We start from the raw sequence: 15,848 nt of genomic DNA on the forward strand, positions 1-15,848 counted from the left end.
AGGGGGGCTTTAAATATACCAAAAGTTTTTATTTGGTATACCAAGTCAACCCTATTAATCTACTACTAATCATTTTTATTCTATTTTATTTAAATATAACTACTAATAATTACATAATAATTATTTAAACTACTAATATCTATTTTTTAATTAGGTTTTTTTAAAGGCTATTGTAATTAGTTTTTTGCAATAATAGTATGAATAATAGTATATTAAATATTTTATTATACAATTATGAATATTACTAGTCTTCTAAAAAGTACTCAAATATATAAATACGAAAATACAAGTTCATTATGAATGTAAAAACACTAAAATAATTAATCACTTAAATCCACAAACCCACTTTCAGGACGATAAAGTTGGCTGTACAGTTCTAGACGCGACTTATACATTGTTTCCCACCTAACTGCAGACCGGCTAATATTGTTAAGATTCCAATAAGGCATGATAACAGGCATTGGGGATTCTCCTTGTAACTCTACCATGACATAATGGGTCTCACCAAATACTAAAGCAATTGTAAGAGCTCTGTGATGTTGACTTTCTTCTGGACCACTCCAAAATGGGAAAATAGTGGTACTGCCTGACATGCTTAAAGAATGGATGATAACACCAAACCTATTGGCAATCAGAACACCTGCCTCAGGCATTTTCATCCAGTGTTCTTCTGGACAAGGTGACCCAAAAAAACACAAGTCATGATACAATGAATTTACATCCCTGACAAACATATCTTTATAAATATTTTAGAAAGTTGTCCCAATCACGTGCTGACCTGATAGATTGCCTACAGTTCTTGAATATGTTGCGACTAATGTGCCATCTACAAAGTAATTGAGTAGCATTCGGGAAAACTTCTTTGCATGCATTCACTAACGTGCCTTCCATATGCTGTACAGGCGGATGGTTATGTTCATCACATATCATCGTTAACGTCCAGGAATTATATTCTATTGAATATTTCCCTTCTATTGAATAAAGGTGATGAGGCTTCTCTCTTTTTCAGGAGTGTTTCCACATGTTGCTTTCTTTTCTTTCTGTCTTACATCACCATCTGTCTCTCTCTCTCTCTTTCTACAACCAATCACACGCACACTCATACTCCCACTGATTTACAACAACAACAACAATGAACTCAACAACAAATGTTGACTGTTTCTTCTTTTTACCTCTTTCATAATTCTCTCTCCACAATTTAATTCTCAAATGGGAACTTGTTCTTTTCCAATCAGTATTCAATCTTTATTCATCATTTTCTTGATTTCCAACTCCACCCATGCAAGATTTATGCCTCAAGGTTTGTGGGTCACTCTCTTTCTCTATATATTATATGTGGTCAACCTAATTGAACATCTTTTCTTTCTTTCAATGTTCTTGCAGGTGACACAAATTTCAAGCCAGTAGACAAGAATCCCCAGGTGAAACTCATTTGCTAATTGTGGTTTTTTCAACCTAATTCTTTAGTCAAGAATCTGAATTTTAAAATGCAAAATTGGGTTGGAACACTAGTAGAATTTGAACAATTTTAATATCTCTAGCTTCATTGATATAAACTATGGTTTATTTGATTTGAAAAAACAAGTGTCTAGAGGATTTATATTTAGTCTCAGATTTGAAGTTGAAATTTAGCATTTTTGACCTTAAAAGTCAAAGAGGCAAACGATAAATCTTTAATTTTGATCAGAAAGTGTATTTGATATGCAAATTATATGGGGTTTGTTTCAAATGTAATCATTTTTGCCAGCCTTTCGAAAAGATTATACTCTGTTTTTATTTGTTTATTATATATTAATTTGTTTATTAAAACTTAAGTGCCAAGTTTGTAAGTTGGACCACAAAAGTCAAAGAACTTTATCATTTAATTCTCAGTGTTAAATGTTAGTACTTCTTTTGGGATGTATCTTGTGGTTACATTTAAGGTTTGGCCTTAAGAATTGGTATAAATATTAATAATCTAGACAAGTAGCAAGTTTATGACTTGAAAAACAGGTCTTAATAGTTGAGCCAACGGTTTAGAGCATTCTCATCACATTTTCTATAGTTATGTGAGGGGAGTTTGTAAATTATAGGGTGAGGTGGTGAGTGATTGTGAGTGTAAATTATAGGGTTGAGAGTGAAATGTAGTAATTTTTTGTAAATTTCGGGAAACATTGTTTGCCCCTATTTATTTTTTAATATTTATTGTATTGGTTGTGAGTAGAGGAGAGAGAAAACTGTAATGATAAATGTATAATAAATATTATTTAATTAAGCAGAAGATAGAAATGTAGTGTTTTTTAGTGTAATTATAGAGATATGGATAGGGAATGGGTCGAGAATGATCTAAAGAAATGTAGTGTTTGTTAGTGTAATTAGTATATATATTTTTAAGTTTTAAATGCATGGTTATGTATATATTTTATACTCTTTAACCATTTGATTTAGTTAAAAAAAACTAAGGCAAACTAATTTTTTAGAAAGAAAAAGTCCAAAACCACCAACTAAACCGCTTTCGGATGTTTTTGTTGTCCCTATCTATCTATTCAACCAGTCTACCCTGTTTAATTTATTGTTTTCTTTAGTGTTTCATCAAAATCAACCTAACTAAAAAGACTTAACACCTTACTAATAATTTGACTGAATTGGATTGATGTAGATGGAAAGAAGAAATCTTTTGATTGGATCAAGACCACCAAGATGTGAGAAGAGATATTGTGTTAACTGTGGTCATTGTGAGGCAGTCCAAGTCCCAATTGTACCTAAATTCATTAGCACAACTCAGCAAGCATCAAGTACAACTCCTAAAAACATACTTGATTCAAGAAGTGATGATCTTTCCAACTACAAACCCATGTGTTGGAAATGCAAATGTGGAGACTATATGTTCAATCCATAATAATACTAAGTTTTTTTTTTTTGTATGAAGAAAAACATCATGGTTTTCTTCACTATGTTGATATAATTTAAGTTTTTTGTTACTTTGGTTAATTGTACAAGAAAATGAATGCATTAGGTAGGTACAAGTTGCAAAGCAAAAGGTACAAGTGGGGTAGAGTGTGATGGGGGTGGTCATGTGTGGTGTCAGGTTTACGTATCTTGCAAGATTTTCCTTTATTATTATTTATTATTATTACTATTATTTGCTGTAAAGAATTTCCTCGGTCTCATAAGATTTTAAGGTGAGAGTATAAATAATAATTTATGACAAATGGTACAAGTTAAATATGCATGAGGGTACAAGTCAAAGATGCATGGATTTACAGGGTCAAACAGATCTCAACTGCTACTGATTTTGTGCACATGATCGGTTTTTTTGTACACTGCTCCTGACTTTGGATGGTTATCAAAACCATTCCTGGGGTGGGACCCACTTTTGTATTTTTCTAGTGTTTTAATTCCACGTATAATGTCATAAAATATCATTTTATCACAAAAATTATAATTATTTTACCTTCTTGCGTTTCGAAAACTAAAAATATTCATCTCATTACACTGTTTCAGTTAATTAAGAAAAATATGGTGAAGAAACACGGATCCACCCCTTAGGTCTAACAAGTTAGTTCAAGGGTAATAGTTGAGTATTCTCCACGATGGGTTATAATCCTTCTTGGGGCAGATGAGTATATTCTGCAAAACAGAACACCGTGAGCTCGTTATGAGGAATGTGGGGGGGGGGGGGGATTCTCTCGTAACCACATTCCGACGTGAGAATCAGTACTTAGTAATATGATAAGAATGTAGAGAGAGAGAGAGAGTTATATTGTTGGATCGTGGATCCCTTACCCTTTGGAGGTATGTTGGTATTTATAGCCGGAGGAGAGAGAGCGTATGACCAACCACCTTGTCAGCTTTTTCACCAATTGTATTCTCCACTCGCGCGGCTGTGGAGGTTGGTGGACATCATGGCCTTTTGACATTGACGTGGTGTACTATTTTGTACCGTCCTTTACGTGTTGTCAGATCCCCATTGGTTGGGTGATATTCCCGATTTAATTCTTCATTTTTGTCCCATGTTGGCGGGTATCTCAGCGCTATCATTCCCGAGGTGTCAGGGAATGTTTATTATATGAGGCTATGGCGCCATGTAGTCTGCTTAGCGCACCCTTAGTCCGCTTTTATTAAGCTTATGGTTATGGCGCCATGTCCTCCGCCCAGCGCATAGTTTATCCACTTACCAGGCGTTATACTAATTTGATGGTGGGTTCAGTATCCTACCTCTACAAGTCCCCCTAGTCCGTAGTAGCCCTTTTTGAAGAAACGGGAGCTATGGACTTATCATGGGCTTTTGATAGCTAATGTGTGTTCTAGCTGTTTGTTTTGCGTTGTCAGTTAACATTTGGCATTGCCTATTTGGACGTTTGGTTAATGAAAACCGTCCTATGGTAGAGCATAATTTGGACGTTTGGTTATCGAAAACCGTCCTCTGGCGTAGCCTGATTTGGCGGGTGGTTATTGAAAACCGTCCTCTGGCGTAGCCTAATTTGACGGGTGGTTATTGAAAATCATCTCATGGCGGAGCCTAATTTTGCGGGTGGTTATTGAAAATCATCCCATGGCGCAGCCTAATTTGGCAGGTGGTTATTGAAAACCATCCCATGACGGAACCTAATTTGGCGGGTGGTTATTGAAAACCATCCCATGGCTGAGCCTATTTTGGCGGGTGGTTATTGAAAATTATAAACCATCCCATGGCGGAGCCTATTTTGACGAGTGGTTATTGAAAACCATCCCATGGCGGAGCCTATTTTGGCGGGTGGTTATTGAAAGTCATCCCATGGCGGAGCCTAATTTTGCGGGTGGTTATTGAAAACCATCCCATGGCGGAGCCTATTTTGGCGGATGGTTATTGAAAACCATCCCATGGTGGAGCCTATTTTGGCGGGTGGTTATTGAAAACCATCCCATGGCGGATCCTATTTTGACGGGTGGTTATTGAAAACCATCCCATGATGGAGCATTTTTTGCCAACACTTGTCATCTTTCTATCCTTATTGGAGTGATGACGTGTTATTTGGCGGGAAAAGATGAATTAAAAGAATGTCAGTGCAAGGATGGCTTGACATGACGGTTTAACGACGGTTACACTTCGCGGTGCAGCTTTTTCGTCTGTGTCAGGCGCGTGGGCGAGAATTCTGGTGACGTGCCCTGCTGTAACACTTTTCCTGCTATATCGTTGGCGTGTCACCTGCCGGTTAGACCGCGTGGCCTTCATCCCTTCTGTACCCCTCTCCCATATTAATTGCGATGGGTATAAAAGGGGGAGTTACCTCTTTGGGATTTCATTATTCACCAGAATTCTTTCTTTGAGAACTCCTTTCTCCTTTGATTCTTATCTTTCATTTTATGGCTGAATCATCTCAATCCACCAAAACTAAGAAGAATAATACCATGGAGTTCGTCGGTTGTCGTATGTCTGCTGAGGAATTCAACAAAATGGTCAAGGTTTACAACCTTGGCCTGGGTTTGAGCCTGAATTGCCCGCTTCGGGCCAGGTGGCTAGACAGGCTCCTAACGGCAACATTGCCGTGTATAAGGAGTATTTCCTTCTGGGCAACTTCCGTTTGCCCATTACGCGGTTCTTGTTGGAGGTTTTAGATGCATTTGGGTTGCACCTCAGCCAAATACATCCACTCAGAATGGCTCGCCTTAGCCATTTCGAGTACACTTGTCATTGTCTTGGCGTTACGCCTGCAGCTGACAAGATGCCGGCCTTCTAGCATTGGCTCTTGTCCCAGGGCTGGTATAATTTGTTTACCCGTCCTGGTGCCAAGGCCATTGCTTTGGAGGTTGCACGAGTGGAAGAGTCTCTTCTTCTACGTTACTGCTCGCGTGGTTCCCCATGCGATGCATTTTACGGACGTGAAAGAACTTCCTGAGCCTAAACCAGTCCCCTACTCCGGGACGGACTAGTTCAACACCTTACTACATCCTCTCCCCACTTCGTCACTACTCGGAGCGCGCGCTGGTGCTATTTGGCATGAGTCGTATTTGGGAAGATACGGCTAAGGTTCCGGTCATCCATAACGATGGTCAGGGTTAGTGATTTACTTGTTTGTTATGATCTCCCCTTTATTTATTTAGCCTTTTCTAACGTTTCAGTCTCTTGCAGAGGTGAAGAATCCCATGCTCCTCCTGCAACCTCCGCTAGAGAGCGCCGATGTCTTGCGCCGGAGGGAGTTAGTTCCCCGTGAGGAGCCAATCCTCATTAAGACTGCCTCCAACTTTGTGTTTCCTCTTTCTATGGGGCAGTCACTTCCTCCGCGACTGTTGTCACCTCTCAGCTTCGTTAACCCAAAGGAGGGTAAGTTTTTTGTTAACATTTTTGGTTTTTATTTGCGTGTTTCCTGATATTTTGTTATTTGTATGTTTCAAGTAAACGGTCTCATATTGTGCGCTTTCCTAAATGTAGTGGGAAAGGCGCGTAATCTAGCGATTGGAAAGCGGTTGCACCGCCGAAAGATGTCGGCGCGATAAACACTGTGGATGATGATGACGTTGTCGTCATCATGTCCAACATTCCTTTCGATTCCCCGGTATCTTCTTCGGCGACATTGCTTGTGTCGCCTGGTTCCGGCAGTGACGTCGCGTCACTCCCAACCGCCTGTCACCAGGCTTCTGTTGGATTCTCCTCGCCTTCAGTCTCACAGCCTGTGACTGCTTTGACTGTCGTGGACACAAGTCCGCTCGAAGTTACTCCAATTTTGGTGGCGACAAATCTTGTGTCTTCTGCAGCCTCTGCTCCTGGAACTGTTATGGATACGACTTTCGTATCTACCAGTTCATCTTTCTCTTCTGCTGCCGCTGGGACGTTCACTGTCCCACACAATGTGGCGTCTACACCTGCGGGTGATGAAGAAGAAGAAGAGGTGCCTCGCCTCTTCAAGAAGCCCCGCCTTGGTGGGTTTGTGAAGTTGGTTAAGTCTCTAGGTATAACTTTTTTATGCTTTTTATATCTTTGTTTGTTATAATCCTTCTGACGTTAACTGATATTGTTACAGGGGTTTCGAAGATCTCTTCTTCGACGGGCACTCATGTGGTTTCCGTTGTCGCCTCTTCTTTGGCGGCTTTCTTTGCCAGTTTGCCGATGATGACAAGTGTGGGCAACTTATCTGAGGCAATGCCCACTGTACAGGCGATAACTTTCCCAATGATGACGGGTGTGGTTGGCCCGTCTGAGGCCGAAACCATTGTGACGACGGTGGTTGTGCCGGCGGAATCTGTTATTCCGCCCGACCCCCAGTCAACGACGCCAGTTGGACAAATGAAGGCAACTGTGGACGATTTGACAAAGGTCTTCAGCAGCGAGTCGGCGGGTGTTTCATTTGCTGACTTTATGAAGTCTAAGCAGTCCTCGCTAGACAAGCGATGAGATTGTGCAGCTGCTCCCTTTTAGTGTCGGGGCGGTGGTACATGGTAAATTTTTTGATTTTCCTGGCAGTAGTGGTGGCGGCTCTAGCGGCGGGGTATTAAGTGTAGATACAGATCCCCGTGATTCTATTGAGGCGAACCGAATTTATCAGCCGAAATGGAAGGTCACCCGCAGCGCCAGTTTTGAAGACCCTGCTACCTGTATAGAATTTTTGGAACATGTTGTTCCTCCTGGCGAGCGCATTGGTCGCAAATTTCAGCCTCGGAACAGTTTGTCCTCCGACGCGGTTTTTCACCATGTCCAGTCTCTCTTTAGTTTGGCGGAGCTGGTGCACGACAATCGCGCCCTTCATGAAGAGAAGATTGAGATAACTGCTACCATGATTGACATGGAGCAATCGATGAAAAACACTGAGGCTGCCGCTTGGAAGGCGGGTCGAGAAGCAGCAGAGAACCGCCAGGATCTGACTGTTGCTGAGGAGACATTGGCAAAGGTTGAGGCAGATTTGGCGAAATATATCTATGAGCATGCTGCGCGCTATAAAGAGTTCCAGGCTACGTGCAAGAAATCTAATCCTGATCTTGCTGATGCACGCAGGCGCGCTCTTTCTGCCAAGGAAGCTTCCGCCAAACTCGAGGATGAAAACGTTGCTTTGCGTAAGCTTATTGAAGAGTTGGCCGCGGAAGCTGAATTGAGGAAAGTGGATGCAGGCAAGCTGGCCAACACTCTGGTTTCTCATGAGAAAACCATCGAGTCATTGACTGCTGAGTGTGTTGCCGCTTCCGCCGACCGTGATTGGCTGCTGAAGCATGCCATATTCAAGGTAATCTTTTTATTCTCTTACTCGTTCTTTTATTAATGCTAAAATCTTTCTTTTGCAGGTTGCCCAACGCATCATTACTGATGATGATTTGACAAAGTGTGTTGGGCATCTTGATACCGCTGCGAAACAACTTGGGCACAAGACCAGATTCCAGGAGGCCGTTATGCATTTGCGTGATAACCTTCCTCCTGAGGCATACGTTCTTGAGGGTATTTATGTGGAAGCGGAGTATAAAGCCGCTGAGACTGAGTATGATGCTCTCTCGTTTCCCATCCTATCTACTGTTGCCTAGTACGCCAAGGAAGAAAATGACGTGCAATTGCTGAGGAAGTTGTCGGAGCCCGAACTAGCCGGTCTTTCCACCAGTCATGTCGATGATGATGAAGATATTGTTGCGGCTCTTGATCAGACGAGAAAGAATTTGAACGACGTTGATTAGGGTTTCCCGCTGATATGTATAGTTAGGATTGTTTTTCTTTTGCGGGTGTTGGTATCCGCCTTGTAAATACTTTGTATATATATGAAATGAAGCTTTTGTTTTGATTTTTTTTCGTCTTGTGAAATGCGGAGAATCTTTTTCATTCATATTTGTTGGCCCTTGGCCCGTTTTTACAAGTTGAAATCGATTTACATGTAACACCTTCACAGCTGCGCCGCATTCCATGTCCTTGGAATTGGCGAGCCATCGAGTTGAATTAGCGTATAAGCGCCCTTTCCCATTACTTCTTTCATCTTATAGGGGCCTTCCCATGTTGGCGCTAGTTTTCCTTGCGCTTGAGCTTTTGATGCCTCGTTGTTGCGAAGGACGTAATCTCCGGCATTGAACTCACAAATCTTTACTCTTGTATCGTAATACTTCTGGAGTTGGCGTTTGTAATTTTGTTCACGAAGCATTAAGTCCAATCGCCTTTCGGCTTCTTTGTCACTTGGAAGTATAACTCTTGGCGATGGCACTCCGATTTCCGCCGGAATCATTGCTTATGTGCCATAAGTTAGGCTGAATGGTGTTTTGGCGTTACTTGTGTTTCTTTGGGTGCGTATTGCCCAAAGGACATGCACTATTTGATCAACCCAACCTGATTTGTAATCCGCCAGCCTTCTCTTTATGCCGTCAACAATGCTTCGATTGGCGCGTTCCACTTCTCCATTCCCTTGTGGATGGGCGACAAAAGTGAACGTTGAGTTACCTTCAACTCTTTAAGCCATTCCCTGATGCGTTGGTCTGCGAATTGTGTTCCATTATCGCTTACCAAGTTCATGGGCAGTCCAAAATGGCATATGATAAATTCCCAAATGAATTTATTGACGTTTCCTGCATTTATCGTTGCCACTGGTTTCGCTTCAATCCATTTGGTGAAGTAATCGATCGCCACAATTAGGAACTTTACTCGCCCTGGCGCTTCAGGAAACGGCCCTGTTATATGTCGATTTCCCATTTCTGGAATGGCGAAGATGCAGTCATCGGGATCATAACATTATTTGGCCGCAAGATGTTTGATGCATGGCGCTGACATGCGCTGCACCGCCTTAGTTGTTCTTCTGCATCTATGTGCATTCCCGGCCAGTAATATCCCATGTTCATGATCATGGCTACCACCATTCTTGGACCTGCGTGAATGCCACAAATTCCTTCATGAATTTCTTTCAACAGGTAATATGTGTCTTGCGCGTCCACACATCGGAGAAGTGGCCCCAAATAGGATCGTCTGTACAAAATGCCATTCTGAAGTGTATAGTTCAGCGCTTTGTGACGGATCTTTCGGGCCTCCGCTTTCTTGTTTGGAAGGGTACCTGATGACAAGAATTTGACGATTGGTGTCATCCAGTTTGGTGTGATTGTGGAGCATACACAGACTTCTCTCACTATTGTTGAAGGGTTTGTTAACACTTCTACGCGGACGTCTTCGGCGAGGTGTTTGAAGCTTACCGATGCTAACTTGCAAAGAGCATCTGCTTGTTTATTTTTGCTTCGTTTTACATGTTTCACTTTACACGTGATGAAGGTTCCCATTAGCGCCTTAGCTTGCGCCAAGTATGATGCCGTTTTTTCGTCTTTTGCACCATATGATCCTTCTATTTGATTCGCCACTAACATTGAATCGACGTGCGCCTCCGAATGTTTAGCCCCCAACTTTTGGCGATTCTCAAACCTGCTAACAACGCTTCATACCTCGCCTCGTTATTTGTGCTCTTGAATTCGAGACGTATTTCGTACGTGAAGTCTTGCCCTTCTGGGTTGGTTATTTTTAACCCTGCACATGCACCTTCATCATTGGATGCCCCAGCAGTGACCAATTTCCAAACTTGTTCTTTTTGTTGTTCTGCGGGGGGTTCTATCTCCTTTCGGCATTCCTCCTCCTTCTCATGGGGTACTTCTGCCATGAAGTCTGCCAAAACTTGACCCTTGATTGCTGGTCTGGGTTTGTATTTGATGGCGTGTTCTCCTAACTCTATCGCCCACTTCGCCAGTCTTCCGGATAATTCTGGCTTGCTTAACACGTTTTGTAGGCTATAATTGGTGAGAACGTGTATCGGGTTCCCTTGGAAGTATCTCAGACGGCGCGCCGTTTGTACTAGCGACAGAACCAGTGTTTCCAAAGTGGAATATCTTGTTTTTGCATCCGCTAGAGTAAGCCTTACATAGTAGATGGGTGTTTGGACGCCACTTCTTTCCACCATAACTACCGCGCTAATTGCCCTTTCTGAAGCCGCTAAATATATTATCAATGGTCCTTTGGCCTTTGGTGCCGTCAATGTTAGCAATTCTGCTAAGCGCGACTTGATTTCTTGGAACACCACTTCTGCTTCCACCGTCCATCGAAATTGAGACTTTTTAAGACAGTTTCTCAGGGTTGAAACAAATGGAAAAGATATTTCCGCATGATTTGACATGAATCTATTAAGTGCGACCAACCGGCCATTAAGTGTTTGCACTTGCTTGAGGGATTTTGGGGAGGGCATTTTCAGTACCGCTTCCACTTTCTTTGGATTGGCTCTGAAGCCGCCGTTGGTCACGATCACTCCTACGAACTTTCCTTCTTCCATTCCGAAGGAACATTTTCCTAGGTTAAGCTTCATGTTGATCGAGCGCAACGTTCTGAAAGTTTCTTCGATATCTTTCAACATCGCTGTTTCCGTATCGCTCTTGATCACCAAGTCGTCCATGTAAACTTCTAGATTTCTCCCAATTAAGTGTCTTGAATTCTTTGTCCATTAGACGTTTGTATGTGCACCCGACATTCTTGAGGCCAAATGGCATCATCTTGTAGCAATACGTTCCATTGTTAGTTCGGATTGCCGTATTTTCTTGATCTTCTGCCACCATGTGGATCTGGTGGTACCCTTTATATGCGTCCAAGAAACATTTGAATTGAAAGGGAACAAGTGCATCCACTTTCAGGTCTAATTCTGGTAGAGGATAACAATCCTTTGGGCACGCCTTGTTAAGATCTTTGAAACCGATACACATGCGCCATTGGCCGTTTGCCTTTGGTACCATCACTGGGTTGGCTACCCACATTTGGTACTGAATTTCGCAGATTGTTACTACGTCTATCATTTGTTGAACTTGTTCATCGCAGGCTTTTTCTTTCTCTGGTCCCATTTTTCTTCGCTTTTGTACAACTGGAACAAAAGATTGATTCACTTTCAGTTTATGTTCCGCCTTGACCCTTGGGACTCCTGTCATGTCCGCTGGTGTCCATGCGAACACATCCACATTGCTGAGGAGTAATCTTTTCAGCGCATTTCGCAATTCCTTAGAAAGGGTAGGCCCTATTGTTACATTTTTTTGGAACTTACTATTGAGCACCCATTTTTCCACCTCTCTTGCTTTGTTGGTTTTTAACATTTTTTGTGGCGGTATTTTCACTTCTGCCACGTGACATTCTTTGTTGGCATGAACCATCGCCACCCCCGTGGGAGTTGGCACCCCCAATATGTCATGTGCTATTGAGGGATTGGCATTAAAGTCTCCAATCGCCTCCCTTCCCAGGATTACATCATAGTGTGGGTGTGGCATTTCTATGACCAAAAAATCCACATCCTCTGTTCTTGAGTGTACCCCGTCAGCAAGCGTGACTTGGAATGTCAACTGTCCAGCGGGTACTCAACACTTTGATTGAAACCTGTGATTGGGGCATTGACATGTTTCAACCTTCGCTTGTCTTTTTCTTCCAACAAATCGAAACATTGTTGGTACTTGATGTCGAACGTCTCCCCCGCGTAAATGAAGCAACGAGGTGTTCAGTAATGGCCAAACACTGCTGTGATCACTAGCGGTGCTTTCCTACTCGCTCCTCCTTTCACCTTTGGGAAAATCATTTGCTCTTCTCTCCAGGTGGCATGCTCCACCTGGCTTCGCTTCTTGGTTTTCATTCCACCAGAGATCATGTTAGCATGCAGGTCTTTGTTTTCTTATCTGCCCTCCCGGTATCGCGAGGGGGAGGACGTTTGTACTTTCCTTTGTTGCTTTTGACCAGGGGCTCCAACCTCCCGTCTTTTTACGTATTCTTCAATGGCATCCTTCAAGTTTGAACACTGATTGGTTGTGTGACCGTGTTGTTCATGATAATCACAGTAGATTTTCAAGTCTGTGTTCGGCCCTGGTTTGATTAGAGCTAGTTTTTTGAATTGGATACCATCTGTATACATTATCTGTGCTGAGCTTTTGGTCAGCGGGGTCCATCTGCTGGATGAATGTATCTGCCCCTTCTGTTTGCTTTTGAAGGGGTCATACGGCGTGGTCTCCTTTTGCTGATTTCATTGTTTAGTCTTGACCATACGGAAGAAATCTTTTTCCCCTGGTGGGCTCTATTGATATCATTTCTTGCGTCACTACGCATTAATTCTTTGCCTAAATGTGACATTCGTCAATTTCGAATTCTATTTGTATTCGTTTGTGTATTCGTTTATCACGTAAACCGACACGATTTATATCCCGAACATTCCAAATATATAAATTATTGGATTTTATGCTACTAAATCATTGCCACTTGTTCAATTTGAAAAACCCTTTTTATGGATTCGAAAACGGCTTTAAAACGACTAAAATACATCAAAAACGAACTTCCGGGCGCGTAACGAATAACGCAAGACGAGCGGACCAACCCCACCCCTAGGAGGCACCGCACCGCGCGGCCACCAAGGGGCAGGGGGTCGCGGGTGGCGGCCTCAGGTCTGCATATATTCGTTTTTCTTGTTGTTTTGTGCTTTGCTTGTTTGTTTAACCAACATATTTGCATGTAAACATAAAAGAGAACCTTGCAAAGAAGCTTTGACCCTTACCCTCTATATACACACCCATCTCCATTTTTACACTTGCTACATCTCCAAATTCTCTCTAAATTCTCCATAGATCCAAGGTTGTTTATTTATATGTTCTTGAAGGTTTGACTTCCAAATGTCAAACCAAGTTTAGTCTTTCATTCTAATTAGCTTATGTAGTCTTATTTATACTTGTTTATGGTTGTACAACATATATATAATACACACCTCTTGTTACCTTTGGTAGTTACTTCTCCGACTCCGGTTGGTTAAGTTTCAGACCTCGTAAGGCAAGGCTTCATGGAAGACTTCGTGTTCTTGATATATATACACACACATAACTTGTTGCACATATTAATCTTGTTTAACTTATGCTCTTTTTAGTTTGTTTTTCATATTTATGAAGTTCCATGGTGGGGGTTTGTAGAGACTAACCTCGGTTTAACCGTAAATAGTCCAAACCGTGAACCGAACTTGTTACTAGTTTTGTTAAATAATTGTTTTAAACATGCTTTATGTTAGATTTAAGTTTCTAAATTCATTTGTACAAGTTCTTGGTTATTTGGGCATACGGAGACCATCAAGGAACGTATTGTGAGATGGAAACTGAACCAATCCGATTTTTACTCGCTTAAGACGCACAAGTGTGTTTTTAGCTATCAAGACTTGTATATTTCTTTAAAAATAGTTTAAAAACTGATTTTAATTATTTTCTTAAGTACTTGGAAATGTTGGATCCAACTTGATCTCATAACATAGTTTGGACCGACAAAACCGAACACTCTCTTAACGTGCGTTGTTAGTTCTAAAACAATAGAACTACATACTTGGTTAAGTCTTAATAAGTTTTATTGAGTTACCTCATAACATTCACTATTTTGGAAAGTTGATTTTGGTTTTGACCAATTATCAAGACCCGAACCAACAACCCGAAACACTCGTTAAGACCCGTTTTAGTATCTTTATCCCAAAGGAACTTGCATTTTTTGCATTCCTCCCACCTTATTACTTAACATTAGTTAAGTAAATATTAAGGTTAGATACTTTAACTCGGTTTCAAGCAAACATACATTTTTAAAGGGTTATTATTATAAATTCTTAAATAGTTACATTTTAAACCTTGAACTTTAATTGTTTACTTTTCGCAACAATTATTTTATTTAAAGATCTTCAAGACAACGTTTCTAAATCCAAGACTTCTTTCCTTTTAGGCATTATTCATTAAACTCGTCGTTCCGGCAAATCTCCAAATTATCATCTTTCAAGTTTATTACTTGAACGTGAGTACTTTCATACCCCGTTTTCCATCTTTCGTTTTGGGGTGACATTTCATACTTATTCAAACTAAATGTTTTATACTTGAATCTTAAACCACAAAAATTATTGTATACTTTACTTCAATAAATGCTCGATTTGGTGTTCTATGATTATATGCCTATGTGTTTATCGCTTTTGGTTGGTTGATCTATAAATCCTATACTATTTGGCATCCCCTTATAGCAAGGTGTCGTTAGCGTAATGCAATTAACGATAACTATAAAATCCTAGACTATTTGGCATCCCCTTATAGCTAAGTGTCGCTAACATAAATCTATTAGCGATATCTATTTATCCAAGTTATTGCTTTTATTTATTGTTTCGTATACAAGTTTTGTGGCTTTTTATTACTATATACTTATATGCTCAAACTTATAAATTGCTCACCAACCTTTGTGTTGAAAACTTTATTTTATGAAATGTTACAGGTTTGACTTTTGTTGACTTGAGGACTTGACGAAAAACGTTACCAAGACTATTAGGATATTAGTAAAACGAACAATATATTTGTTTACTTGTATTAAATTTGTTTGTATGAACGAGATGTGTTGTTTATTGATTTATGAAATAAAATGAGTTGATTAAATATTGTCACTTTAAATAGTGTCTTGTGTATTTGTCCAATCATGTTGCACCCCGGCACGTTCCGCCGCCTTTTGTCGTGGTGTGACACTAAACTCTTTTCTGTCCGTGCATATCTTTTGGCTGCGGTCATGACATCGTCCCAACAATGAGGCATACCATCCTTGCCCGTAAGGTTCCAAATCAGATCGTCGCACCTTACGTTTTGGCGGAAATCTGCGCGCAAGAGTTCTTTGCTAACACCACCAATGTTCAAACCCTCCTGGTTAAACCTGGTGATGAAATCTTCCAAAGTTTCATTATCTCTTCTGATCACATTTAGGATGTCTGCTGGGTCACTGATGTGACGTCGCTGTTGGCTAAATTTTTGGGTGAACTTACTTCATAAGTCATCCCAACTTGTGATATGGCCTTCTGGTAGTCTTTCGAACCAAGCCCTCATGGCCCTGACCAACGTTAGTGTAAAAATGTGGAACTATAATGGCATGGTCCACCCTGATACTAACACGG

At 41.1% G+C, this 15,848-nt stretch overlaps 2 protein-coding genes across 2 annotated transcripts; one reads left to right on the top strand and one right to left on the bottom strand.

The window, feature by feature from the left end:
- Positions 1–1,006: 1,006 nt before the first annotated feature.
- On the top strand, positions 1,007–3,424 carry LOC143530204 (EPIDERMAL PATTERNING FACTOR-like protein 2). Its single transcript, XM_077025812.1, has 3 exons — positions 1,007–1,300; positions 1,384–1,421; positions 2,639–3,424. The coding sequence occupies exons 1-3, from the start codon at positions 1,210–1,212 to the stop codon at positions 2,876–2,878; spliced, it is 369 nt and encodes a 122-aa protein (XP_076881927.1). The 5' UTR covers positions 1,007–1,209; the 3' UTR covers positions 2,879–3,424.
- Positions 3,425–9,591: 6,167 nt separating this feature from the next.
- LOC143530213 (uncharacterized) lies at positions 9,592–10,185 on the bottom strand. Its single transcript, XM_077025819.1, has one exon. The coding sequence runs from the start codon at positions 10,183–10,185 to the stop codon at positions 9,592–9,594; it is 594 nt and encodes a 197-aa protein (XP_076881934.1).
- Positions 10,186–15,848: the final 5,663 nt, after the last annotated feature.

This window comes from Bidens hawaiensis, unplaced genomic scaffold (genome assembly GCF_021521415.1).
Source record: "Bidens hawaiensis isolate Kalapana, Puna unplaced genomic scaffold, B.hawaiensis_p1.1 tig00008861_1, whole genome shotgun sequence".
In the NCBI taxonomy this organism is placed as follows: domain Eukaryota; kingdom Viridiplantae; phylum Streptophyta; class Magnoliopsida; order Asterales; family Asteraceae; genus Bidens; species Bidens hawaiensis.